Here is a 27,322-nt window from a genome sequence, read left to right as displayed (position 1 = left end):
GAGCATTCCTACCCAGGTTGGCTGGATGCTGTTGCTGGCCGTGATTGGTCCCACGGTGTACCTGTGAGACAGTTCAAGGGCCGGTTTGAGAACAGAACCTAAATGTCTCTGTATTCGCATTACCGATTCAACCCTAATTTTAATGCGATGCAATCCTTCTGATTTCCCTACACACTTGAGAAGATTAGATTGTAGCCAGATCGCAATCAACATTAGGCTAAGCAGAGATCATTCTGCACAGAGAACTAAATGATCCTGAAGCTTTTCTTTTTCTTTCTTCTGCTTCGTTCACATTTGTGCCCCGTGTCCAGTGTTTGCGATTCCGCCAGATTTCTGTCCTCAGCCCCGGCAAAACTGGACAGGGGATGGAAACCCGGCAGTGAGCTTTAAAACCCATTCACTTGAATGTGTTTGTAAAGGTGACTGCCGGTGTCTGTCTGCGGCCTGTCCGTGGGGAAACAGTTTTTTTTTAGCTGGACAAAAAGTCGGACATACAGGACTTTGCGTCCGGCTAAAAAAAAATCGGTTTCCCTGTGGACAGGCCACAGGCGGACACCGGCGGTCACCTTTAAGAAACTCATTCAAGTGAATGGGTTTTAAAGCTCACTGCCGGGTTTCCATCCCCTGTCCAGTTTTGCCGGGGCTGAGGACGGAAACCCAGCGGAATGCACATACTAGACACCGAGCGCAAGTGTGAACACCCCCATATTTGTAATGACTCTTAGTATCTTTTTTATTTTCTATTCTTAGCTTTGTATGTGTTTTTTTTCCTTGTACTATTACTGTGTTATCTATGCTGCTGTAACACACTGAATTTCCCCATGATGGAACTATTAAAGGATTATCTTATCTTATCTTATTAGTACAACTTACTTTCCCAGCCTTTTGTTAACACTATCTTAACTTTTTGAGATGTGATGCTGTCATCAATTTCTAAATCAGTTAGTTTTTAAAATGAAAGGATAAAGGTCTAACTTTCAACTTCTGATATTGGTTTTAGGTTTCACTGCAAATAAATTATGACTAAGATTTTGAAATCATTGCATTCTTATATCTTTACATCTTAAATGATGTCCCACCTATTTGGGCTGTATGATTTTTTTTTAGTACTAGACAGCTTCAGCAGTAGCAGGTTTTAAATCTATTTGAAGGACTACCTTGCCTTGGTTGAAAAAAAACAAAAAAACAACAACACTGGAATATCATTTTAGCACCAGGAAGACACAAAAACCTCACACATTGAAAGGGTTGTCTGGGATAGAATGATACTTTAACACTAAACTAAACACCGTTCCCTCACCTAACTTCTACCTTACATTATTAAAAATGTATATTTACCCATATCGCTTAGGTGGTCATGTAACTGACCCAGGTACAATTTCTAATGACGTTCTGTTTCCTCGTTTCCGGAAACAGAACATCACCAATATTAACCTCCCCCCCCAACATACTTACTTGTCTTCATATCTGGAACTTCTGAGCACAAAACGACACTTCCTTCAGGAGGGCTGGCTCCTCTTTTTCTTGACATCTGCGGGCCTTCCACGCCTGTGCAATAGAGCCGGAGAGCAAGCATGCCAGCACTCCGGCTCTATTGCGCAGGCACTGGCAGGTGTGAAGAAGACATGGACAGCAGGAAGTGATCTCACGGGCACAGAAGATCCGTACAGGAAGACAGGTAAGTATGATAGGGTGGGGAGGTGGGCTGAGTTAGTTAGGTAGGACTGATAGTCTGCGGGCTAGCTAAGGAAACAGATAGGGGGTGTGAGAGGAAGGGGTAGGGAGTGAGAGGCAGGTCTGAGTGAAGAGCAATGCATCATGGTAGTTGTAGGATAAAAGAACAGAACAGCTACCCATGTAAACAAATGCAGAGGATTCCAGGAGCTCCCAGAGAAACAAAGACATTACTTAAAACACTGCTAAAGGTATTTGGGTGCACCTATTAACCCATTAATAGCACTAAAGTACCTTTTTTGAAAAAAAAAAAAGCAAAAAGTTTATGAATAACATTCACAGGCAATATTATTTCTTATGTAAATGTATACAAATGAAGCCGATGAAATGTATTAGCAACCAATGAGACTATTTCATGCTTCACACTGGAAAATGAAAGATTGTTACGGACAGAAAAGACAGCTTTTGTTGTTCTTTTTTATCATTTTCACTCCTATAACATATTTCCATGCATTTAACATCCTCAAGACAACCAGGTGCCAAATACAGCTCCAATTGCTTCACTAAATGATGGAAACATGTAGTACAAGCCACAAACTAGACAGAATTGTCGGTGGGAGCCTCTATTGGGAGAGTACTACAACTTCCAATATGCATTGCTGGTCAAGCTCCTAGACTACATCTACCATCAGCCATTACAAATCTAAAGGACTACAAATCCCATGATGCACAGGTAAAATTAAAAGAATAATAGAGGATTACGCCATGGGGATTTTACCTTGGCTCCTCATGCATTATTTTACTAGTTAATGAAAATATATCGTGTTTCAACAATTAGAATTTGGTAGCCGACATGGAGATACAAACTACATTTCCCGGCATCCTTTGCTGTTTCCAAGGCGATCGCATTCTACTTCCCGACAAACGAAGCTAGCGCATGCGCGCATGGATCGGTCGACACGCTTGGACTACAGTTCCCGGCATAGCTTACTTCTCCTGTGAGAGGCCCAGCAGGGAGGACTCAATGTCCCAACATGCTCCGCGGCACTAAGGGAGAGGGGGCGGTGCCAGTGGCGGGCGGAGGCGGCTCAGAGGCACTCAGCGCAGAGACACGGAGGAGGAGAGGGGAGAGCGGCGCTGAGACCGGGGATATACCGGGAGAGAGCTACAGCGCCAGAAAGATATACGCGAGGGATAGACGGTGCATTCGCGACCGGAGCGGCGCGCCAGAATACTGCGGGGCTGGCTGAGTTCACCAGGGGAATACCTGGAGACGGAAGCGAAGACGCAGCCAGAGAGAACCGGCGCACACCGGGGCACGCAGGGGCTTCCGCGCTGAGCCAGCGGCCAGTGGAGAGTTCAGAGAGCGCCAGCAGCTGAGGCCGTCACTCACTTCACCCCCCGGGGAATATTCGCTTACTGAGGCCCCGGGGACTGCACGGCCCCGTGATGATGTGACCATGCTGAGCGTGCCCGGACCTGGATCAGCCATGAGCGGCCGAGAACAGCCGGAGCCGGCAGGGAGCGGTCAGTGTGGGCACCGGGCACAGGGACACGTCCAGAGGGAGGGGGAGCGGCTGGTGCCAGGGGGTTATTCCGGGGCATGTCTATAGTGAGGGGCTCCTGGGGATGGTGCTCGGGTGTGTGTGCCCGGCAGCGGAGGGTGAATTCTCAGGGGGTCCTGCTGGAGACAGTCTCTGCACTATATATATGTGTGTGTATATACCCCGGGGGCTGTCTAATCCAGCACACACCACAGCCGTCTCTTATTTCCTCCCCATTCCCCTTTCTGTGCCCGTCTTAGGCGTTTCATGTGGATTGTTCTGCCTGTGTCCTCCTGCCTGTTTCATGTCTCCCCGCTAATAGCCAGTGACTGTGCCAGGCTGTGGTCTCTGCAGGGTGGGCATCCATGTATGTGTGTAGGCCTCTGCATGGCTGGCATCCTATACATAGCCACTATACACCTGCATTCCTAGGTCAGTAAACTTACTGTCATCACCTCCGCTATATTGCAGCTCTGGGAAATCTGCCTACATTGCTGTCACTTGTCATGCTCCCACTTGAAGCTTTCCCTCAGTTAACCATTATCACCTTTACACTTGCTTCTCACCTTCACATCACTGTTTATTACTATAGTTTTAATTTACTCAGTACCTAAAATAAGGGATGACACCATATCCAGCCTGTTATCTCCCCTCCCTTCCCCCTCTTCTAATTAAAAGGTGCCATTATACCCTCGGAGAGTTGGAGGAGGGGCGGAGGGTCAGGGGACATATGTCCCAGCTCAGGTGACAGTCATTGTCTGAGTGCCTCTCTTCTCCCTTAACCCTTTGCCTTCTTAAGTCGTGGTCAGAACAATGGTCAGTCTGTGTTTCGCCGCCGCCGTCCAGTAGCTTAGCACTTAGTCTGAATATTGTGTGCATCCTTTATTGTTTGTCCTCTATGTATAATGTGCATGCTAGGGGCCAGGGCATTACTCCTGTAGTGAGGAGAGGGCTTTCCAGGTGACATCACAGGACCACTACCTCTCCTGTGAGATTTACTGTTTATTATTTTTGGTGTGTATTATATAAAATGTGTGTGTCCTAGGCAAAAACAATGACACTGGGAGTGCAGCAGCCAATCAGGGTGAAGGGGCGGTGCCTGGGAAAATATCACACTCATATATACATATTTACATTTACACAGTAGTCTGGAGGAGCTTGAGGTGGCAGAGAGAAGGGAGCAGGGCAAGTTAGACGTAAGTGCATGCTCACTGTCCGTCTTCATTGTGTACCCCCCCATTGCCACTCTTGGCTTTAGCAGTCCTGTTTCTGTACATTGGGCTATAGAGGAGATGACTGCCTTCTGGCTCTATATGTTGCTATACCAATAAGGATGCTGCACATTGATCTCATTGATTTCCTGGCACCATTTCTCCACTGGCCCCACTGTTGAGACATTTTGGCTGTCTAGTTCATCCTTTTTGTGTACATAGTCCCCTGCCTTGATCATGTATTATATTCTTTTTCTTAACTATGTGTCTTGTATATAGTTGTGTACGGTATTATGAGATTAGAAACTGGTGATGTTTTACGGTTTACTCTTATTTTACTAAACCCCCTCTAAAGATAGAGCTCATTGTTTCTTGGTGGGGGCTGTGTGACTACCTGCTCTTTATATCTCGGAGGGAATTTTTAGCTCTTGCAGTTGGAGATTCAGTGTTTTATTTAAAGGCATACTAGGTCTTTCAATGGTTCTTTGTTCTGTGTATGCATCTATCTTTCTCTCTCCTTAGTGTATGGCTTATAGTTACACTATTGGATCGTGGCGTCTTTTGTGTGTGTTATATTGTACAGGGATTGTTGTATTCCAGTGTCCATACCAATAACTAGTACAGCTGGCACTCTTTGCCAGTGGTGATGATGGTTGATCGGTCCTCTTTTCAGCTAGGCCATTTTTGGTCGGCTGAAGACACGTATTTCAGACATGCTAGGATATAGATTTTGATATTTTTCTAGTGATTCCTGCTCTGGTGGTTGAGGAATTCAGTCGTGTGTTCTGCTTCATGGTAGTGTAAGGGCAATATATGAGATTGTATTGATATTAGGCCATCACCAATCAATGTCAAATGATAGTTTCAGAAGTCATGCCAAGATCTGTTGCTGGATATTGGTGACATTGGCTGCTGGTGCTGTATGTGTTCACGTAATATGTTAATTTCTTGGTGCAACAGGTGGAACTGGTTTGGTATTTAAATATAGCACAACTGCTACAATTACTGTACGTTCCGACTCCTTTGTGTTTGACTGGCGATGGCACCTACCACCCTGTGTAAGCATACCTACCTATACCATCCTCCACTGTTCATCTCCAGTTAGCCTGCTCTATGGATCTGGTTCAGTCTCTTAGACCTGGTTAGTTTTCACTTCAGATAATTTGACACTTTAGCAAGATGGAAGTGGGAGCATCTTTATATATTCCAGTCATCTGTCTGTACGGGACTTTCCAGCATGTAGGTTTTCTTCTCAGTTACTTTCTGGCATATGTGTGAGGGATGGTGTCATATTTAAAGGCTCCATTCCAGTCTGGAACAAAGTGCTGTGCTAGCAGAGACACTACCAACTCCTGTAAGGTCTTGTTTGGTATATGTTGGAAGTAGAATGATAGATATATCTCACAACTATCTTTTCAGATCCATAGCTGTAAATTCATTGTTTTCTGTGCCCTCCAGCTCTATATATTACTTCTTTTTTTTTACGCTTAGAAGTTTTAAGCAGTTTGTCTCTAAGCTCAGATCTTCACCATGAGAACGATGTACCATGTGATGTGGTAGTCATTCCCATATAATGTGTTCATCTGGGTCCTCTGAAGATGCTGACCAGGATACTTGGGAAATGTAGAATCCATGTTGGTACTCTAAAAGTCTTGTATTAATTTTTGAATTAAAAAAAAAAAAAAAAAAAAAAAAAAGTCTTGTATTAATGGCATTTTTTTTTTTTCGCCATCAACATTTGCGGGTCTGACAACTGGGTTGCAACAGCCTTAAAGGATCACTGTTTTTACTGGTCCTTCTTCTTTTTCAAAGCATACCCATTATTCAGCCTATTCATTGCCTGTGACTTTATCTATCTATGCCAAGGAATCATTGACTATACATGCAGTAATGTAATGAGTAAATATTTTCAGTTTTGTTTTTTTTTATACTTTTGTTTGCCCTATCTTTATATATCGCCACACTGGCTTCAGTCACTGTCACTCTCCCTGATGAAGTAGTTGGGGTGTGTGCATCCTATCTCTATCTATCTATCTATCTATCTATCTATCTATCTATCTATCTATCTATCTATCTATCTATCTATCATACAGCTAATACTCCCTTGATCACAGGTCCATTATAGAGGACAGTGGTTGCAGATTAATTTAGAGATGTAAAAGAATAACCCAGTGACTGCCAGACCTTTATATAGTTATATTTTTTGTTTCTTAACTGTAGGGATACTCATTCCAATATTTTCAAAAATTAAAAAAAATCTTAGTTTAAATGCTAGTTTGTTCTTGAAACGCTCAACGCAGTCTTATGCACCATTATAGACAGTTAATAAGAGACCGCATGTACCGTTATAGATGTTTATAGTCCATTGTTTGATGTCTTAGGTGAGAGTTCACAGCCAGATTGACAAGTTATATCACCCCCCCCCCTTTCCAAATAACCTTGTGAGCAGTTACACTGCAGCCTTTAGCTGCTTATTCTGCATGTGTCTGTACCACCCTGTAGATCTTGATAATGTCATTATGAGGTTCACTTGAGGCCATACAGAACTCTCAGGTGCTGTGTGTTCTCACAATGTATTGTCCCATGTGTCTACCTTCCACTTTTATTCAGTATGTCTCGCAGCTCACTTATGTGTGGGGTTACAATATGGGACAAACAGAATGTAAAATCAAAGTCTTTGTGTTACGCAAGTAAGAAAAACCAAAACCAAATTTTGCTTCCAAAGTTCCACTGGATCCCGCAAGTTCTTTTTAAAAGATCCCGGGCATCTCTTGTTGTTCCTCCTCCTCTTGGAAACAACAGGTTGTTAATAAGAGTCACATGTAGTCATCTCCAACCATCACAGGACACAGCCATAATGTCTTCCACATTACTCACTATTATCTTTTGTGGCATTTTTTTTTTGTTGTTTTTGGATTTTGACTTTTTCCTTCAACATTAAAGAATTTGATCCCTGTAGTGGATTTTTTTTTTTTTTTTTTTTTTTTTACCGCTACAAAATTGTCATCCAAGTGGAATGGTTAAATTTCTTTGTAAGAGACAATAGTGAAGTTAGGTGTTTCATTGGGTATTTACAGAAGGATTGTGCATTGTGTTTCTGCAGCGTTTAAGGGCTGTGTGGTAGACATGGAGGAATGATGTAAGCTGTGCCTTTCTATCTATGATGTTCAGCAGCATCCATATATGTAGTAGTCGCCAAGTAGAAATGTATTCTTAATTATGAAGTCCACATCCCAGTCATGCAGAATCTCCTCCTATGGATACTTATTACCACTTTTTGTGTGTTATCAGCACAGGAAGGGAGAGGTGCCAGCTTAAGCTCAGTTATCAGATCGATGGTAGAGCCCTGTCGGATTTCTCCCCCCACTCCTCCCCCCCTTGTGCCCTGGAGCCTGTGCTGGCGCTCTCTCTCCCCCCTCCCTCCCAAACTGCTGCAGCAAGGAGCGGTTGGGGGTCAGCGGAAAATATGTGGCAAGGACCTGACAGACAGCAGGCATCAGAGAGTAGGCCGCATCCCAAAGGAGAGGGGGAGGAGAGAGACAGGGCTGATATTCCTGAATAAGGCAGAAGGCTTGGAAAGGGAGGAGGTATGGGGGATGAATTGGAACATGGAAGATAGCAGAAAGACATGAGGAAAGGGGGAGTTGACAGGTAGATTAAAAGTGGTTATATAGCAAGGGGTGGAGGGGGTTTTGCCTAATGGAACGAGGAAGTAATTGAAAGCAAATAATTTTCGGGGTGGCTGGAATGGGAAGCTGGAATCCAATTAACAACTATAAATGTCTAAGGTGTAGGATTTTAAGATTTGCTTTCATTGCATCTGCACTGAATGTCACCAGTGCCTGTTTGTAGTGTATAACCTGTTGCATGAATTTATAGAGCACAATAAAACTGGACCTAATTGTTTTGTTGCCTCTCAGCTTTCCATATACATTGTCAGTATATTCCTATAAAATGATTTTATTCTAATCAGACATTACACATGGCCATGTATGTAAATAATACAGGGGGCATGCTTTTTACAGCTTGGTTCTCATTCATATAGATGGAGAAGCCCTTTTCTTCAGAGGTATTGCACAGATAAAAGATTCCCATAGTTTGTTAGCACCATTATGTGCTATGACGTGGGTAAACATCTTTGCTACTTTTTGATTAAGTCTCACCTTATTTTCGTGATGTCAGTACTGAATCCATCCCATTAGTTGTTAATCTGAAAAAGCCTTTCACAGCAGTTGCCTTGCAATACACACTACTGCATACCTGTTTTGTGGGGTACAAATGGGATACAGACATCTAGTGTCGTCATTGTCCTAGATTTGAATGGGTAGCTTTGTGTTTAACCCATATTCATGTGTACATTTGAACATGTGTGTAGAGTGATACACTATTTACACTGTTTAGAAATAAGATTCTAGATGCTCCTGTGGTGAGAGAGTCTGATAAGTTAGAGGACCTTTCACCTCCCTGGGCACATGCGTTTTAATACACCGCTAGAAAGCAGACAGTGCACTAAATTCATTGCACTAACGGCTTTCCCGTTCTGTGCCCCCGGTGAAGAGCTATCGGTGCTAGGACTGTAGCTCTTCACTGTCAGAAGGCATTACTGTCAGTCAGGAACGCCCTTCCTCACAGCAGTGTCTATTGTGCTGTACTGTGAGAGTGGTGAGGAACGCCTCCCCTCCTGATTCTTGTCCATAGACCAGTACTGGAGAGGCGTTCTTCACTGCTCAGCGTCATCGCTGCCCGGTAAGGAACGACCCCTCTCACAGTAGAGCGCAATAGATGCTACTGTGAGGATGGGCGTTCCTGACTGACTGTCAGAAACGCCCTTCTTGACTGTGCAGAGCTACGGTACCGGCACCGATTGCTCTTCATCAGGGGCACAGAATGTGAAAGCTTTCTAGCGGTATATTACACCACATGTGCGCCAGGAGGTGAAAAGGTCCTCTTTAACACTCGGTTCACTCTAGAGTTCGGGTATCCATACTTTGGGTCCATATGGAGACCTGAAAGATGAAAAACCCTGTCCGCATAAAAAGTGGTTGCACGTGGAAACCCATTGACTCCAAAGACTATAATGGGGTCCGCTAGGTTATTGCTGATTTTATGCTCAAATCATCAGACAGAAAAGTCTTAATTGCAGGACTTTTCTCTCTGATTTTAGGCGGTATCTGGAATAGAGTGATTCGAATGTTAGTGTTCGCCATTGTTATTTGCAGGTGACTGGAAGCTCTCTTCAGTTTTAACTGTGAAGAGTTTTTAGTATAGCAATATCATGATGCTGTCCCATTACTCATCTTTTCCCTTAGTCTTAGTGCTTATTCACACGTCCGCTTTTACTGGACATGTGATGTCTATTCTTCACGGACTGCATGCAAACACATTGATCTTAGTGGGCGCATTCAGACATCCATAGTTTTTCCATGGAAAATGAAGATGTGCTTTATTTTGGTTTGTTTTGCAAACCACGAGTGCCAATTACAGTCTGGGTCTGTGAAATTCACGAATAGCACACAGATGCCATCCATGTGCTGTCTGTTTTTCACTGACTGAGAGATGTTTAAAGTATAGGAAATGTCAGGGAAAAAAAGGTTGTGAAAACAGAACTGTGGACCGCATGATTGTGTTAATGTATATGTGTCAATAAGCCCTTGGCTACTTTTTGATGAAGGTGCAACATGCTTTTTAAGAACTGGATAAACTTAATGTACATTGCTTTGCAATACATCTTTGCTGAATTTATTTGAACAATCCTACATTTTTCTATTCATGTATGTGGAGGATAAAATAGAATAAAGAAGAGTAAAAGTTTTCCTTTCTGACATACAAAGTTTAAAAGAAATATAGGATCACAGCTTCTCGGCAACAGCAAGCGGCAGGGGTTAGCATTGTTGCCTTGCAGCGCTGGAGTCCTGGCTTCGAATCCAACCAAAAGACAACATCTTCAAGGAGTTTGTATGTTCTCTCTGCGTTTGTGTGGGTTTCCTCCAGGTACTCTGGCTTCCTCCCACACTTTAAAGACCATACTGATAGGGCTCACAATTTACATTGCCTATATGGGACAGTAATTGACGGACTGTTAAAGCCTTGCGGAATATGATGATGCTAAATAAAAATCAGCACCAGTTAGCTGGTTCACCATACATGATGAATAGATATGATTAAACATGTATCTGCCCACTAGTCATGTGTAGTAGATATCAAAACAGATTGTAATACTTACCACAAGTTCAGAACAACCACAAAGTTCCTTTGCCCAACGTCACGTGTCTACTTGGTCTAATGGCTTCTTACCTGTGTGACTTGGTATTGATATGTATTGAGTCACATCATGGGGGGCTTTGATGCTTGGGAAGGCTGCAGCAGAGTTATAAAGTAAAAATGTTTGCAATAGTTGTTCATTTCTTTGGACACAATTTCTAGTGATCCATAAGTTATTTCTAGCTCTGGTCAGTGTTTCTGCACCAAACCAGATATGCATTTTATATTCAGAGTAGCAAGAACTATATAGTGAATACCAAAAACCAAGTGGGTACTCATGAAGCACATTGCAAGCTAGTAACAAATAATTTCCCTAACTTTTTTGTTCTAAAAGCATACATAAAAAAAAAAAAAAAAAAAATCTTTTAAAAGAGAATGATCATGAACATCTCTTTTAAGCTAACGGAAAAACTGTGGCAGAAATGTTTCGTAGTTTTTCCCGCAGCGCTTTTCACAGAAAGTCTGTAGAGTTTTCCTCTGTGGACTTTCTGCTTCAATTAGATCTATAGGGACACCGCCAGCAGAATCCGCAACAAAAAACGTTGCATTTCTGCAAGGTGTGGCCTCTATTTTTCTGCGTTCCATCTATCCTTTATATTTCACTTAAAGGAAGTTGTTACTATTTCTTAGTATATTGCAGATTCAGTGGCAATGCATCCCCTTCAGTGGTCACCATTTTTACTAATTTTACGCTAAGTTCTTCCACTTTTCTGTCTGTCCTCTTTTCTCTCTCTTTCCAGACATTGGCAGGGTGAAAGTAAAGGGCTGCAAAACCTCTTCATACTCTATATCAGATTGAAGTATAAAGGAATAAAACTAGCAAACTGCATAGAGCAGAAACCTAGTTACTCACCGTGGTGAATATTCTTTTGAATGAATTACTGATGGTTGCTTTTGCTACTTTTGGAAGTATTTCTGTAGTTCCTCAACTGGCAATATAGCTGCATGAAAATTGAAATTCTGGACCCATATCCTTATATTGAATTATGTGTCAGTGGCTGATGTTGCCAGTGCATTATTCTTCAGTGCCAATTAACCATGCCATTAGAATCCTAACTTCACTGAAACCTACTGTATATTTCTAGGTTTAGTATGATAAACCTTCATTACCAATTTGGCAAATTAGGTAAGCAGGTATTCTGAAATGATAATGTAGGGAAGTTGCTACATGTTTTAAGAAGGTTAAAAGTCTCAAGCTGCTTTATGACTACCTATACTTGCTAATTTATAAGCTGAATATAGGCTTCCAAGAACAATAGTTTTGGGGAAAAGACATAGCAACTGTAGGAAATATTATTTGGGGCATCAAAATCTTTGAGGCTGAGTATACGACTGTGTTGGTGTCTGTCCAGTTCAGAAATCCTTAACGAAAAAGTCCTTCATATCTGACTTTTTTGGTGTGGCAATTTCAGGCAGAAAAGACACTCAATAGTCCCCCATTATAACCAATGGGCTCACTTTGAGATCTGTTCCAGTCCGTCATTAAACCATTTTTCAGTTCTTCTGGTCCTATGACAGACTGGAAGAATGGATTATCCCAATGCAGATGTGCAAGCAGTGTAACTGTTATTGTTAAAGAAACACTAAACCTAGAAATAAATTATAGAGGTAAAATGGAGATGATCCTCCCTAAGTGTTGTCAGTCTGCAGGATTTTCTCAGTCACCCAGAAGCAAACAGTCTTATATGCTTCAGAGAACATGGGGGCTAAAGGGGCTTCAAGGCTTTCATTTAATGACTTGTCCTTGTCTTTGTCCTATTGCTGACAAGACAGGTGTAGGGGCTTAACAATATATTTGTCGTATTGTAGACAAGTTAGTGGGAGGGGGAGGCTCCTGCTGCAGTGAGTTGTCTTGCAGCCTGTTACTGGGCAATGGCGAGGAGGAGTGAAGACTTAAATAAGCTCTTGAGAGACTTAGAGAAGACTTCTTTATGTTCTCAAATTTAATTGTAATGTCAGATAAAAATAGATTGAAGCAAAGAGGGGGAGTTTAAAGGAACAAATGCTGTGATTTTTATTTTTTTTTTTAAATGTAGATTGTGAGCCCCACATAGAGCTCACAATGTACATTTTTCCCTATCAGTATGTCTTTTTTTGGAATATGGGATGGAAATCCATGCAAACACGGGGAGAACATACAAACTCCTTTCAGATGGTTTTTTGCCCTTGGCGGGATTTGAACACCAGGACTCCAGTGCTGCAAGGCTGCAGTGCTAACCACTGAGCCACCGTGTGGCCCCTTTTTTATTTTTATTTTTTGTGAGGTAAATATAACTTCTGTCCTAAGTCACAACTTTTCCAAATTGTGTATGTTTGAATTTTTTTTTCAATATATAGAATAGGAATAATGCACCCCCTACTGTAGATATGAGGAAAATCACCAAGGTACTTGCTTTTCTATTCAATGCTGCACATAGTTTTAGTCCAGTAGATGAACAGTATAGTCATTGCGTTTGTCACTAAAGAAAAATGTCAAGCGGTCCGATAATTGTTGTAACTATTCTGAAAAAAACGCCTTAGTTAGAATCGGTTGTATTGGCATCCTAGATATAGCATTTATAGTTTTTAATGCTCATCATTAGGTTTATGGACAGCTGTCAGATTTCTGGGTGCATAGTAAAAGTGGAAAAGGTTTTAAAGCAAAGACATCATGTCCCTTTATATATTGCAGATACCATTCACGTCTAAGTTATAATGACTAGTTTATTAAGATTTGTTTCCTAGAAAAAAAGACTGATAGGATTTGTGCTTTGTATGCTTTGCTTCGCTTCATTGGGGGGTTTCGGTATTTTTCATACACAGTGAATCTTCTTTAACCCATCATATGTTAGTCCGCAATTTTATTTGCAATTGAGAGTCCGCAATTGCAGATAAAAGTATGGGCCCATACATTTCAAGGGGCCCATACATACATCCATAGTTTTTGCATCTCTCGCTGCATTTAAGAGCCGCATATGCTGGTGCTGCTTCTATATCTGTCTGGATTTGCAACTCGGCCCTTTCAATAGAATGGATTGGTCAATGAGGACCCTTGATGCCAATCTGGGTGTCATCCGTGCTGTTTCACTGATCCGCAGATTGAGTGATCGTGTGCATGAAGCCTTAAACTAGCACGGCAATCTTCAAGATCTCACCACAATGGAGGCAGAGGATTTGTGATGTTGATGGGCTGATAAGTTGCTGCTGCTCCTTCCTTCTTCAAGAAGTCCAAGCAGTAACTAAATGTTGGACTAGGTTCACATCTGCACTAGAGTTTCCATTGACTCCATTGCAGAAACCATCAATGATCAGTAGAGGACTTTTTTCTCTCCGGTTTCAGCATAAAAACAGCGGACACCCAGCAGACCCCATTATAGTCTAGGGGTCTGCTGGTAACCACTGTTTTAGCGGTCCATCCTAGATGTGAACTTAGCTTTTCTTTTCATCGTCTCACTTTCAGGATCATGTGACTTCACTCCAATCAGCTTCATACACACGGAGCTTAATCATTTAATGGGGTATATGGACATTGTGGTATTAGAGTCCCCCTTTTTAGCACTCCCTTTTATGGGCTGTAACCAGCATCTGCAAAGAATAAGGGATTTTCCCTAGAGACCATGAGATGTTTGTGGCTTCATATTTGGCTATTGTCAGATGTATTGTCGCCTTGTTTGGCTGACAGCACCCTTCAAAATTAGTAATTTAATGAATGTGTAAGAAATCAGACACTAATAAATTCTTCCAGGGTATTTCCCCTATTGTATATACTAGGTCTACCGTTACTCTTTTGTGTGTGTGCAGATAGGATGAGGTAGGTGCCTGCTTTACTCTATGCTTGAGCACTGCCAAATGAGATGTTGGACTAAATGCTTAAAGGGATTCTACCACTAAAGCAACATTTTTTCTAATTACCACGTCGGAATAGCCTTTAGACGTCTTACCTTTAGACGTGGTCTCCACGGCGCCGTTCCTTAGAAATACCGGTTTTAACCGGTATGCAAATGAGTTCTCCGCAGAAATGAGGGCAGGCCCCAGCACTCAAACTGAGATGGGGGCGTCCCCACTGCTGCCCGAGAGCTCTTTCCAGCGCCGCCTCCATCTTCAGCTGCAACCCCTCCTCTTCTGTCTCGGTCCAACTTCCGACACCTGCGCAGTACTTTCTGTATTGAACTGCAAGAACAAGAGCGGCCTCCCAAAAATGGCTGGTGTCGGAATTTGGACCAAGACGGTTGCATACCGGTTTAAACCAGTATTTCTAAGGAATGGCGCTGCGGAGACCACGTCTAAAGGTAAGAGACGAATAGCCTTTCTTAAAGGGGTATTCCCACCTCACATACTCAGCAGTCTTCACTCTTGTAAAATCTTCTTTCTTCCTGGTTGCTTGCATCATTTGGTGGGCGGGGTTTCACAGGCAACCTGCCGTTTAGCTCTGCCCCCAAATTCACGTGTAGCTCCGCCCACCCACATTGGACTATGAAGTACAGGCAGCAGCAACTCCATTCTGTGTTACATACAGACACTGCCTGTCTCTGCCATAATGAACACAATTGAATTAGCCTGATAACTGGGAGAACAGTAGAAATGAAAGCAGCTCCTCTCCCCTATCTGAGTGCAGGACCTAGGTCACATGGTGTAGACACAGGAATAGCTAGATACACAGGCTCGCTCCCTGCACTTAGCCCCTCCTCCCTCCCCCCTGAGAGCAGGCAGATACATCATTTGACTCAGGAGCAGCTAGGTCAGGGCTGTGGCCACAAAGAATTGAATAAAGTAAGATAGTGGACAAACAAAGCAGTTTTGCTGAAGCAGTGTATTTAGGAAAAGTCTTACATCCACATTAACAAGCAGTATAGATAGGATCCTTGTGATGGGACAACCCCTTTAAGGCTATTCCGACGCGGTAATTAGAAAAAATGTTGCTTTAGTGGTAGAATTCCTTTAATGGTTCTGTGTTGGGTCCAGGTGAATGTGGCATGTATATGGAGGACACATACACACTAAGTACTTTTATAATGTATTTTATAGATTATTCTGTATTATTGTATGGACACCTGCTGAGGCACAACACATGTGCGGCCTTACAGGTCTAAGGTTTGAGGCTGCTTTTATTGAATACATTTGCTTTGTCCTAGGAGTAAATATTGTCACAAGAATGTGTTATATTACGGAAGGCAATACAAGGGACTGTGAAGTCTTACAAACACATTTTTCTACTTAGACATTAGGAAGGGCTGTATAGGGCTTCTGTACAGCATTATGTTACTATGGAAACAGCAGAACTTACAGAAATCCTGCAAATCAAACAGAATTTAAATACTTTTTGAAGGCGCCAGTCACTGAACCTTTTTTGTACATAAAGAATTAGGTGCACTTGATATTTTTTTCTTCGCTTTGTGTTGTACAAGGTTGCATGTTCATGACACTTGTGTTCTAGCACAACATACTTTATAGTCTGTGTAAATAAAGTTGTAATAGCAGTTTCTCATATTCAGACCTTTATTTGATGAGGATTGCTTACCCTAAAGGGGTTACCCAGGGTGCAAAATGTATTTTCATATACCCTATTAAGGTGTTATGAAGTCAGCATGTTTCTCTTGAGGGTCTCACCTGCTGTGCATTACATATAGCCCACTGCTTGCAATGACAACTGTAATGCTTTGTTTCACCTGTGATGGTACTGCAGGGGAAATGAACACTTACTGGCAGAGATACACTCACCGGCCACTTTATTAGGTACACCATGCTAGTAACGGGTTGGACCCCCTTTTGCCTTCAGAACTGCCTCAATTCTTCGTGGCATAGATTCAACAAGGTGCTGGAAGCATTCCTCAGAGATTTTGGTCCATATTGACATGATGGCATCACACAGTTGCCGCAGATTTGTCGGCTGCACATCCATGATGCGAATCTCCCGTTCCACCACATCCCAAAGATGCTCTATTGGATTGAGATCTGGTGACTGTGGAGGCCATTGGAGTACAGTGAACTCATTGTCATGTTCAAGAAACCAGTCTGAGATGATTCCAGCTTTATGACATGGCATTGCATTATCCTGCTGAAAGTAGCCATCAGATGTTGGGTACATTGTGGTCATAAAGGGATGGACATGGTCAGCAACAATACTCAGGTAGGCTTTGGCGTTGCAACGATGCTCAATTGGTACCAAGGGGCCCAAAGAGTGCCAAGAAAATATTCCCCACACCATGACACCACCACCACCAGCCTGAACCGTTGATACAAGGCAGGATGGATCCATGCTTTCATGTTGTTGACACCAAATTCTGACCCTACCATCCGAATGTCGCAGCAGAAATTGAGACTCATCAGACCAGGCAACGTTTTTCCAATCTTCAATTGTCCAATTTCGATGAGCTTGTGCAAATTGTAGCCTCCGTTTCCTGTTCTTAGCTGAAAGGAGTGGCACCCGGTGTGGTCTTCTGCTGCTGTAGCCCATCTGCCTCAAAGTTCGACGTACTGTGCGTTCAGAGATGCTCTTCTGGCTACCTTGGTTGTAACGGGTGGCTATTTGAGTCACTGTTGCCTTTCTATCAGCTCGAACCAGTCTGGCCATTCTCCTCTGACCTCTGGCATCAACAACACATTTCCGCCCACAGAACTGCCGCTCACTGGATATTTTTTCTTTTTCGGACCATTCTCTGTAAACCCTAGAGCTGGTTGTGCGTGAAAATCCCAGTAGATCAGCAGTTTCTGAAATACTCAGACCAGCCCTTCTGGCACCAACAACCATGCCACGTTCAAAGGCACTCAAATCGCCTTTCTTCCCCATACTGATGCTCGGTTTGAACTGCAGGAGATTGTCTTGACCATGTCTACATGCCTAAATGCACTGAGTTGCCGCCATGTGATTGGCTGATTAGAAATTAAGTGTTAACCAGCAGTTGGACAGGTGTACCTAATAAAGTGGCCGGTGAGTGTAGATAGAAATGATCAGTTTACCTCCATGGGACCCTGCTAACATGGTTTGTATTCCTCTAATACTGACCAGGTCAGAGTGGCCTTAGGCTCATTCCCTTCAGTATTTTGATGGCAATTATCTGATATTAATATTTTTCAGACTGGTGGTTTAGTAGCCTTGTCCTGTATAATAATTGTGTGCTTGCTATAAAGGGAAGCTCTCTCCATGCACAGACTTTGCTGAGTCCATGATAGATATGTTTATGCACAGCAGCTAATCTGAGTGGGCATAGCTGTAGTAGGAGGGAGAGATTAGCAGGCTGAACCAATGGTGAAGCAGCATGTATATCTTAGACTATACTATATATGTATTTATACTATAGGGTACATTCACGTGATGGTTTATACCCATCCCATTGATGGATCTGCTAAAGGTAGGGCAAAAGTTAGCATAAAATTAATGTGAAAAATGAACCTGTTGCTACCCCTTTTGTAATGGACACCAATGCAGGCTTGACTACAATTTAGTGTTGATTTAACAAATAAAATAGCTCAGAAGCAAGCACGGAGATAACTTATAGCAGGTAATAATCCCCTCTAGGTGCTTTCATATACCAGGTATTGTCTCTAATAAACTAAAGCCACCCATTGGACCACTCAATTGTTTACCAACATGCATCTAACCTGCTTATATATACTTTTCTATTATCTTTAGTTGGTGGTGTTACCATACACAGTAAATTCTTGTTGTTGAATCCACTAGTTAGCAGTTAAATAAATAGTTGGAAAAAAAAGTTAAATAAACGGGTATAAAAAGGTCAAGTCTTTACATCTTTTTTTTTTTCCTGGTTGAGGACACTTTCACATAGTGAAATCTTCCTCTGCAGTGCTACTATACAAGTAGTAAGATGAATGTATCTGCTCCTTCCACTGCATAGTGGTGCTTCAAGGGAATAGGGAATGTGGATAGGACGTCAGTATGAAAAAATGATTTGGGGTTGGAAAAACCCTTTAGGATGTGGGGTAAGGTGGGAAATTGTAATTCATTTGATGCCAATAGTCTTTTTCATTAGAAATATTCCACTGGTTAAGGCCAGCTTACATGGATCAGTTTGTTGAGTCATAAACAATCAGTTTTGATAAACTGAAATAAAATAGCTTTAAAGAGGTTCTGGTGAAAAAATATAAATCTGCATCTGCCCGTGACTTTGCAGGTCGGTGTTGGCGCTGAGCCGCTTATATTTAGCCAACTGCTGTTGTGGATAATCCACCTGCTCCCGCATGTCGGCTCTGCTACATTGCTGCATATGCGCAGCATACTCAGTTGTATGTACATCTCTGCATATGGAGAGCGTACTCAGCTGTGCTACAGCGCTGCCTAAGCTCTGCTACATCTGGCCATTTGGATTAGAGGGGTGTTCTTATGTCAGTGTCTGAGCAGCTTCTGTGTTGGAAACGGCTGAACGGATGTTGCAGAAACTTGCCACAGTTTGATCAGCCTGCTCCCGCGTCTCGGTTCTGCTACATCGTTGCATATGCATAGGTTACCCAGCTGTTAGTACATGTTTGCATATGGAGAGCCTATAGAGGTGTGCTACAGCACTGCCTAAACTCTGCTACATCGGGTAATTGTGATTACAGGGGTTTTGTTATGTGACTGTCTGAGAAGCTTCTGTGTTACAAAGGGCTGAACGGATGTTGCTGAAATGTGTTCTCCCCCATCAGAGGCAGAACAACACATTCCCTGTAGTACTCACTGAAACTCTACACCCGATATAGTCCTCTTGCCCACACACAGCCTGATCTTCTATGAGACTCCATTTTCTTCAGCTTTCACACTGTCCAGGTTCATCCTATATAGCTCCACCCATAAAATAGCGTGTAGCTCTGCCCACTGCCTAGCATGATCCGATCTGAGAATGGCTCAAGGACCTGTGATGACATCATCACAGGTCCTTTAGTGTTGTGTGAACCTAAATTCCTTCACTGCGGTCGTGTAGTGACGTCATTTACTGGGATAAAAAGTAGCCTATGTTTTAATCGGGGTTCCTATCTATGTATGTGGCAAATTTCATGCAAATCTGTTCAGCTGGTTTTGCGTGACCGAGGAACAAACATCCAAACTCACAAACATCCAAACTCACAAACTTTCACATTTATAATATTTAGTAGGATTTATTACTCACTTGACTGATCTAGTCTCACTCAAAACACAGGAGATAGGGGTCACCATTATGACCAGCAGTTGGCTGAACGGTTGCTCCCTTGTCGAGGGTAACCAGGAAGTAGAAGCCATTTGGCTTTCAGTTTTAAATCCATTGTCAGTTAAAAAAAAAAAAAATAATCAGTCCGCCTAACATTCTCTATAATGTAAGAAATATAATTTTTGTGCACCAATCCTTACAATAAATTGTAAATGGGTGACCCTATTAGTGAAAATAGGGCGCATTTGTGCTACCGTCTGCATTTAGTTTCATTAATTGTTGTTTTTTTTGTTTTGTTTTTTTGTTGTTTTTTTTTTAAGCTTTACCATATAGAAGAGTTTAGTGTCATGACTTGCTGATCAGCACTAGTTAAACCAGAAAATAACTGTATCCTCCCATAGAAATGAAGATGAGGAGATATAGATGTAGTAGGTCATCCGCTGTGGTTGGGAAGTTCGATTGCATACTCCACCCGGCTGAGAGCAGATGTGTGTAAGTAAACATGCTATGTTCTGAACTGAACAATTTGGTGCTAGATAAACAGAGGTTAACCCACTATTAGTAACACATTAACGTTTTCCTTTGCATTCATACACCTGCCTATTGTTCCATCTTACACCTGAAAATTATAGAGCACTAGCACACATTTCTGACCTGCTGCAATTCACAGCCATCTTATAAGTAAAGGTCCCAGCTGTTGAACCCCTGTTGATCAGCCAGTGACTGCTTGTCCTTTGCATCAGAGATTGTTTTGTTACTGGAATACCCCTTTCATAGAAAATGACAGCAAATTAGCTGTCTGACCAGTATGCTTGGTAAAATCGTCCAAACATTAGGATACTGCAAATTTATTGTTCACATGTAATAGATTAGATATAAAAAGTGTACGCCAATTAAAAATTCAGTTTATACATAATAGGTTTATTTCTACACCATTTGTAGTAATTTCAGCAAGTCTCATTCAGATTAATTGGATAAGCTCAGAAATTCCTGCACCAAATCTGCTGCATGTGAATAATTCCCAAACTCGACAATGCTTTGTCTGTGCCTGAATTATAGATACAACATACACAAGCTTATGTTAGGTTCAAACCTGAGCTGGGGTTTCCGCTCATCGGGTCTGCTTAACCTGTGAAACCACTCTGACACCATTGACTGTAATAGGGTCTGCTCTGATTTCCTCCCCAAAAATGCATCTACAAAAGTCCTGCCTGCAGGACTTTTCTCTCCACATTTTTCAAGCGGAATTGGGGACAGAATCCCTGAACGGTCACACAGTGCAAGTGTGAACACAGCCTAGAAAACATGTTGAGCGTGCACTATAATATTAAGAATCCAGTGTAAGGTATTGTGGAAGCAATGGAAAACAAATGCGCTATTATTATTTTCCTCCTGCATGGATACATTTTCTGTAAATTTTAGAGCAATGGGCCTCCTTTTAAGTGTTGTCTTTAGGAACCGATTGGATCACTTCTATAATCTTTAGCACTGCTGTGGTTGAAAAGACGCTACACTCTGGTTAGCTGCAATGAACAAAACCAATACTTTTTCTTGTAATGGATGCCGTATACATGTTAACCATTCAACTCTATGTAATGCATCCAGATATCTGTATATACCTTAGCAGCCTGTAGTAGGGCTTATCCACATGGCTATTTTTTTGGCTCTGTTTTGTCCAGTGCCGAAATAGGGCGTCCACTAGGTTAAATGGGGTGTTAGGGTGAGGTTCTGGACTTCCATATACATTCAGTTTCAGGCTAAGGCTCCACGTTGCAGAGAATCTTTTTTTTTTTTTTTTTTTGTCAAAGCCGGGGTGGATTAAGCAGAAGAGAGAAGTATAAGAGCATACTTTTATATTTCCCATTCCTTTTGTAGCCACCCCTTGATTTTGGCTCAAATAATCACCGCAAAAAAAAAATAAAAAAATCTGCAACCCAATAAGCAGTTTTTCTGATTTACAATTAGAAAGAGGGCCGTATGTGTAGAGATGCTGCACGGAGCGTGTGCAGACAGTAAGCCTTATCTTGTGACACTTGTTGCAGCGTCTCTCTCTTTTTACACATAATTTTGTGCTTTTATTTTGTGTAATCGCCAGAGATTGCTCCTTGTGCATACAAAGAATGTAACCACAGGTACCCATTAACCTCTGTGTCTTGAGAATGTCCTTTTCATGTCTAATTGGGGAAAAGCAAAGGAGGAGGAGTGATAGAGGAATAGTATGACGTAATATTCCATAGAAAGGTGCCCCGGAATCATTACATGAACAATACAGAGATTTACTGATATAGCTGTCAGGAGAGCTGCAGGTTCTGTTTAAGTTCACTGACTTTGCAGATACTTTGCTATACAGTTTCATTTCATGTATTCTCCATTTGCATCCATACTTCCTTTAAAATTCTGTTTGTCGCCTTTGGAAACTGACACTTTGTCTTTCCTCTGCTGTCAAACATGTGACCCAACAGCTTAGTGCTGTGGTACTTATATAGAAGTTCTCACAGTGCACCATCTTATAGTAGTAGGAACACAGAATTCTCATAAGTAAAGCGAGGTAGATTGAAGTAGGTTTCACCAGTGTGTGTGTGTCTGTACCCAACCTGCGCAATGTGTGAACAATATATGCACACAAGTAGAGGGGCATCCTTGTGACATAGTCCATGGGATCTTGTTAAAACTTCAAATTATAAAAGTTACATAAATTAATATAGTCAAATTTGAGAAACTTTGCAATATTTCAGTAATAAATCAACTGCTTTCTCCCCCCTCCTCCCTCCATAGATCTCCTTGTGTGTGAGTGTACGCGGACTGGATACAGCTTTGTTTTTACGTAAACGGGCTGAAAAACAGGCTAATAAGTAAAAAAGGAAGCAGATTTCCCTAAGATATATTGTAAAGTTTCTTCTATTCACATGCATTTATGACAAGTTGCTTAATAAATGGAGGTGCACTTTAAGTGCGTACATTTGGTCCTACTGATGGCAAATGGAATGTTCGCTTAGGTATGATGTCATCAGGGTGACCTAAACCATGTGGATGCATATATGGTTATTTGGCCCAGTGCCACCTAGATGTATATTTGGTGCCCATGGTGAGTTTATTCTGTTAAGGGGTGTTTACAATGGCGCCCGTGTCTGCCCACCGAGTCTCCGTCCTGTTCCCTAGAGAAACTGCATAGGGGGCGGCTTCCCGGCGGTCAGTTTTAAAACCCAATCATCGTTTTTAAAAGCAAACCGCTGGTGTCCATATGCAGCCTCTCCGCGGGGAATCCATTTCTTTTTTTGAGCAGGACACAGTTGGATATGCAGGACTATGTGTCCATGCAAAAAAAAAAAAATTCTCTGCGGAGAGGCTGCATATGGACAGTGGCGGTTTGCTTTTAAAAACCATTTAAATGAATGGGTTTTAAAACTGACTGCCGGGAAGCCGTCCCCTATACATTATCTCTGGGGAATAGGATGGAGACCCAGCAGGCAGACATGGGCGCAAGTGTGAATGCCCCCTTATTCAGATAAGTTTATCGTTATATACATAATACTGTGGTCTATTTCTGATGTTTATTATGCTTACTTGTATAGCACCATCATATTCCACAGCACTTTACAGAGAGATTGTCTGCACTGTCCCATATAAAGCTCATAATCTAAATACCCTACCAGTATGTCTTTGGCGTGTGGGAGGAAACCGGAGTACCCGGAGGGAACCCATGCAAAAACACCGGGAGAACATAGAAAATCCTTGCTTGTGCTGCCCATGTATGTATGTCAGTATACACATGATGTGAGTCCAGCATTTCTATACTATCAATAGGGCCCAATTCGGCGATTTCTGTTATTGTAACGCGCTCTGTATAATATTGTAAAATGTCATTGCTGTGTAAGTTAACTATGTTGCTCAGGTCCCAAGCCATTTGTGCCTGCATGCGATGAGGCTATTTCTGGGGGGTTGGTTGAGGAGAGCACATGTGTTGCACAGTCAGAGCCTCCCTTCTAGGGGGCTGGCCAGCTGTGTCCTACCACCTCCTCTCCTCCACCCCCCTACAGCCGCTGGTGTCCTGGCCTCCTCTCCCCTGGTTGTGCATGGAGGGAGAAGTAGCCAGCCGCATTCCTGGAGGCTGAGGGATGTGCAAAAAACCAGTGGAAAATTCCAGCCCTGCAGCCGGGGAGAGAGGGAGCGAGAGAGTGAGGAGAGGAGGAGGAGGGGGGGAGTAGGATTTGGACGCTGAAAGGAGATTGAACAACATGCTATTCCTCTCTCCTCTCCTCTCTCTCTCCCCCCATCTGTGCTCTGTGTTACATGCTGAGGGCTGGCACTGCCAGGTCCCCTGCCTGCTGCTAACTGCTGCCTCTCTAACTCCTCTTTCTGTGTCTCCCTCCCTCCCTTGCTTCTGCCTTTTTAATGCATCCCTTACAGCTTGATTCTTTTTTCCTATATCTCTGCCTCTTACTAATCGGTACCCCACCAGTATGCAGTCTGGCTCCCACTTTCCTGACTTGTGTGCTTCCTGATCTCCCCTACTTTTCCACCCCCTCCTCCTCCTCTTCTCTCTTTCTGGCCATGTCTCCCACACCTTTGCTGAGCTATTTTTTTCTTGCATCCTTTTCACGCTCATTCTCTCTGCTTGCATCGCCAGCTCTCTCCCCTCTGTCTCATTTCTGCTGTTCACACTCCTTGGCTTCTTTCTCTGAAGCTTTTTTCCTTCCTCCCTTTCCTTTCGTTTCCACTCTGTGGCGTCTGCACTTTTTCCCCTCACTCCCACCCCTTTCCTTCATTTTGCTCTGTCCTCTCCCCTCTGCTGTCTCCCTCGCTTCATTTTGCTTTTCTTGCTCTTTTCCTTTTTGTGCTCTCTCTGCACTTTTCTCATTTTGATTTCATTGCACTCAGCTTTTCTCTCCAGTGCCTGCTCTGATACATTTTTTTTCTTCCAGTCTCTAGCTCTCTTGTCTTGTGTGTGTTTTTGATTATATATTTAATGTTTTGTTTTTTCTAATATACATTTCCTGGTCGTTGACTCCTTTTGCTTGCGCCAAATCATATGGACATTATTGCTTTCTAAACCACCTCCGACCATCCTGGTTGTGCGTACTCTGCCACCCCTTTCCTTTTTCAGCTGTCTTCCTCCTCCTCTGCATCCTCCCCTTTTTCCTTTTAAACTTCATTGCCTGTGTTGTGCCTTGAACCACCTTATCCGGCACTGTCACCTCTGTGTCATGTCTACTCCTCAAGTTCCTTGAATTAATTTTTACTTATATTGCTCTATGTAAATGCATAAAAAGTATAGCAGTGTCAGTATGAGATGCTAAATCGCGTCCCTGGCTTGTGAGTATAGTTGCTGAGTACAAGTAAGTATGCAGTTAAGCAGATGGTTACCATGTGGCTTTTTGTCCCCCCTTGGGGCAGAGTCTACAGGGAGGAAGTGTTTATTTGGAATTCCCACCCTGTAAATAGTGCCAGGAAGGGAAGGAATAAGAAAGCTTTGTAAGTGCACTCTCTGTGCTGCAGTCATTTCTGGAAGAATACCTTGTCCTTATACAGAGACCTCCTCGCCACTTCCTGAGCGCTGCTCACTTGGTCAACATGAGATGTATATATGTAGATATGTGTTTTTTTCATATAATGTATAGTTGATCTAAGGGCGAATGTCTGTTCTGGGTTTTTCCAAGTATGTTTCCTGTGAGCTTGGACAGATATTTTCCACCAAACTATACATACAGGTGAGCAGTGGCAGCGCTGTCTAGAGGAGCTAACAAATCTGATGTTTCTTCACACAGGCAGATCCTCTATTTCTCTTTGTAGGCTGTATTGGTTGTCAGTGGATCTGACACAGGTCCCTCTGTGTCTTCTTTCTCCCCCTCCTCCTTCCCATGTCAGGTCCCACACAATGCTGCTCCTGTGAGCTGAGAGCTGCATTGTGAAGCCTAGCTGTGTCCTGCCAGGTGTGTGCTGATAGGAGGGGGAGGCTCAGGCAGGCCTGCAGCTGGGAAGGAATTCAGAGTAACCCCCCACCACCAACTTAACCCCTAGCTGCATAATGATCAGCGGACTGGCCAATAAGACATATAGAAATGTATATGTAATATATTCATATTGTCAGCACTGACCACTGCTCTAGATGTGATCTGGTCTGCCAATCTACCGTACTTTTGTTTATTATATTTCATTTTGTTTACCAGGAATATACATTTATTACAGAACCTAACTGTAAAGTCATGAGTAAAACTCCATTCTAAACATTTTCTATAGTGGTGTCGTTTAGTACTTTATAATGTGTTTCTAGGATATTTTGTATGTATACTACTGATTATATTACAGGAATTGGGTGGGACTTTAAAGCATACATTTCATGTCATTTGCCTTATCACTTAACATGTACTGATATTTGTCCTTGGAAAACTATTAACTGTTATTACTTACCGGAGAGGAAAAAAATCAATACTTCAGTCTACACTTTGTAGCTATTTGACCTGTGATGGACAAAAAGTTGGTAAGCTAGCCATCAAATTCATTAGTGTTGTTTTTAGTGGGATATTTTGCATTGTTTTACTACCTGTAGCACCTGGCGGCGTCCACAGCAAACTTGTTATTTTTGTAGATTGCTAGTCTTCAGTGTATTCTTTATATGAACATGTCAACTTTGAAGTTATCATGGGGGACTGATAGAGAAATTAATTGAAAACGTGAAAATGTATATTTTTTCTGGACTTAATTGACTTTTCCCTATCAATATTAGATCAACCCTATTATGGAGCTGCCGCTGCAGGAGAAGTTGAGTATAAGGGTAGGTTCACGCCACCGTTAAGTATGAGAACAGTGGACATTAACTGTAGCAGAATAACATAGAGCTCCCTTTGTCTGTTCCCATTGACTCTACATGAATTCTGTTTTCTGCTATGTTTGTTTATTTTTGTAATGGTAGCAAAAGTCTTCAATGATCCGCTGCTGCTTCTGTCAGAAAAGTAAAAGTGATGGAAGAACTGTCCTGTATTTTTACATTGGGGTGAATACCGATGGACACCCAATGGAGGAGGCTCCATCTGCATCTGTCAGTCGGTCAGTTGCTCCCATCCTGTAAGGGATGAAAGCAACGGACATTAAATAACAGGATGGGAGCAACTGACATTGATTGACAGATGCAGATGGAGCCTCCTCCATTGGGTGTCCATCGGCATTCACCCCAATGTAAAAAAAACAACAAAAACATGACACCGCTTTCTTCCATCGATTTTATTTTTCTGACATAAGCAGCGGGTTCATACAGGACTTTTGGTACCATTACAAAAGAAAACAAACTTTACGGAATGGGAACAGACAAAGGGAGCTCCATGTTACTCAGCTACAGTGAATGTTCATTGCCTTCATGCATAACGGTAGTGAGACTGCAACAAGACAATAAAAATGGTAGTGTGAACATATCTTTAATAAAAATAGTTGTAATGCCCTTTTAATGCATGTGAAACAGAAGCTCCCATCTCAGCCTCACCTAAGGATAGTCTTAAGTGGTGGTAGCAATTCACATGTTCATTTTGTTTTCTTTTATAAA

The 27,322-nt window shown here is 42.4% G+C and overlaps 1 protein-coding gene across 1 annotated transcript in view; it reads left to right on the top strand.

The window, feature by feature from the left end:
• The first annotated feature begins 2,764 nt into the window (after window positions 1–2,764).
• AHDC1 (AT-hook DNA binding motif containing 1) overlaps window positions 2,765–27,322 on the top strand; it is a 75,456-nt gene continuing 50,898 nt past the window's right edge. Inside the window, exon 1 of the mRNA XM_075264426.1 lies at window positions 2,765–3,201. Coding sequence (XP_075120527.1) covers window positions 3,135–3,201 — 67 coding nt within the window. The 5' untranslated portion in view covers window positions 2,765–3,134. The remainder of the gene's footprint in view (window positions 3,202–27,322) is intronic.

Source organism: Leptodactylus fuscus, chromosome 2 (assembly GCF_031893055.1).
Source record: "Leptodactylus fuscus isolate aLepFus1 chromosome 2, aLepFus1.hap2, whole genome shotgun sequence".
Lineage (NCBI taxonomy): Eukaryota > Metazoa > Chordata > Amphibia > Anura > Leptodactylidae > Leptodactylus > Leptodactylus fuscus.
Note: the sequence above shows the minus strand (reverse complement) of the source record. Positions and strands in the feature narration are given on the sequence as shown.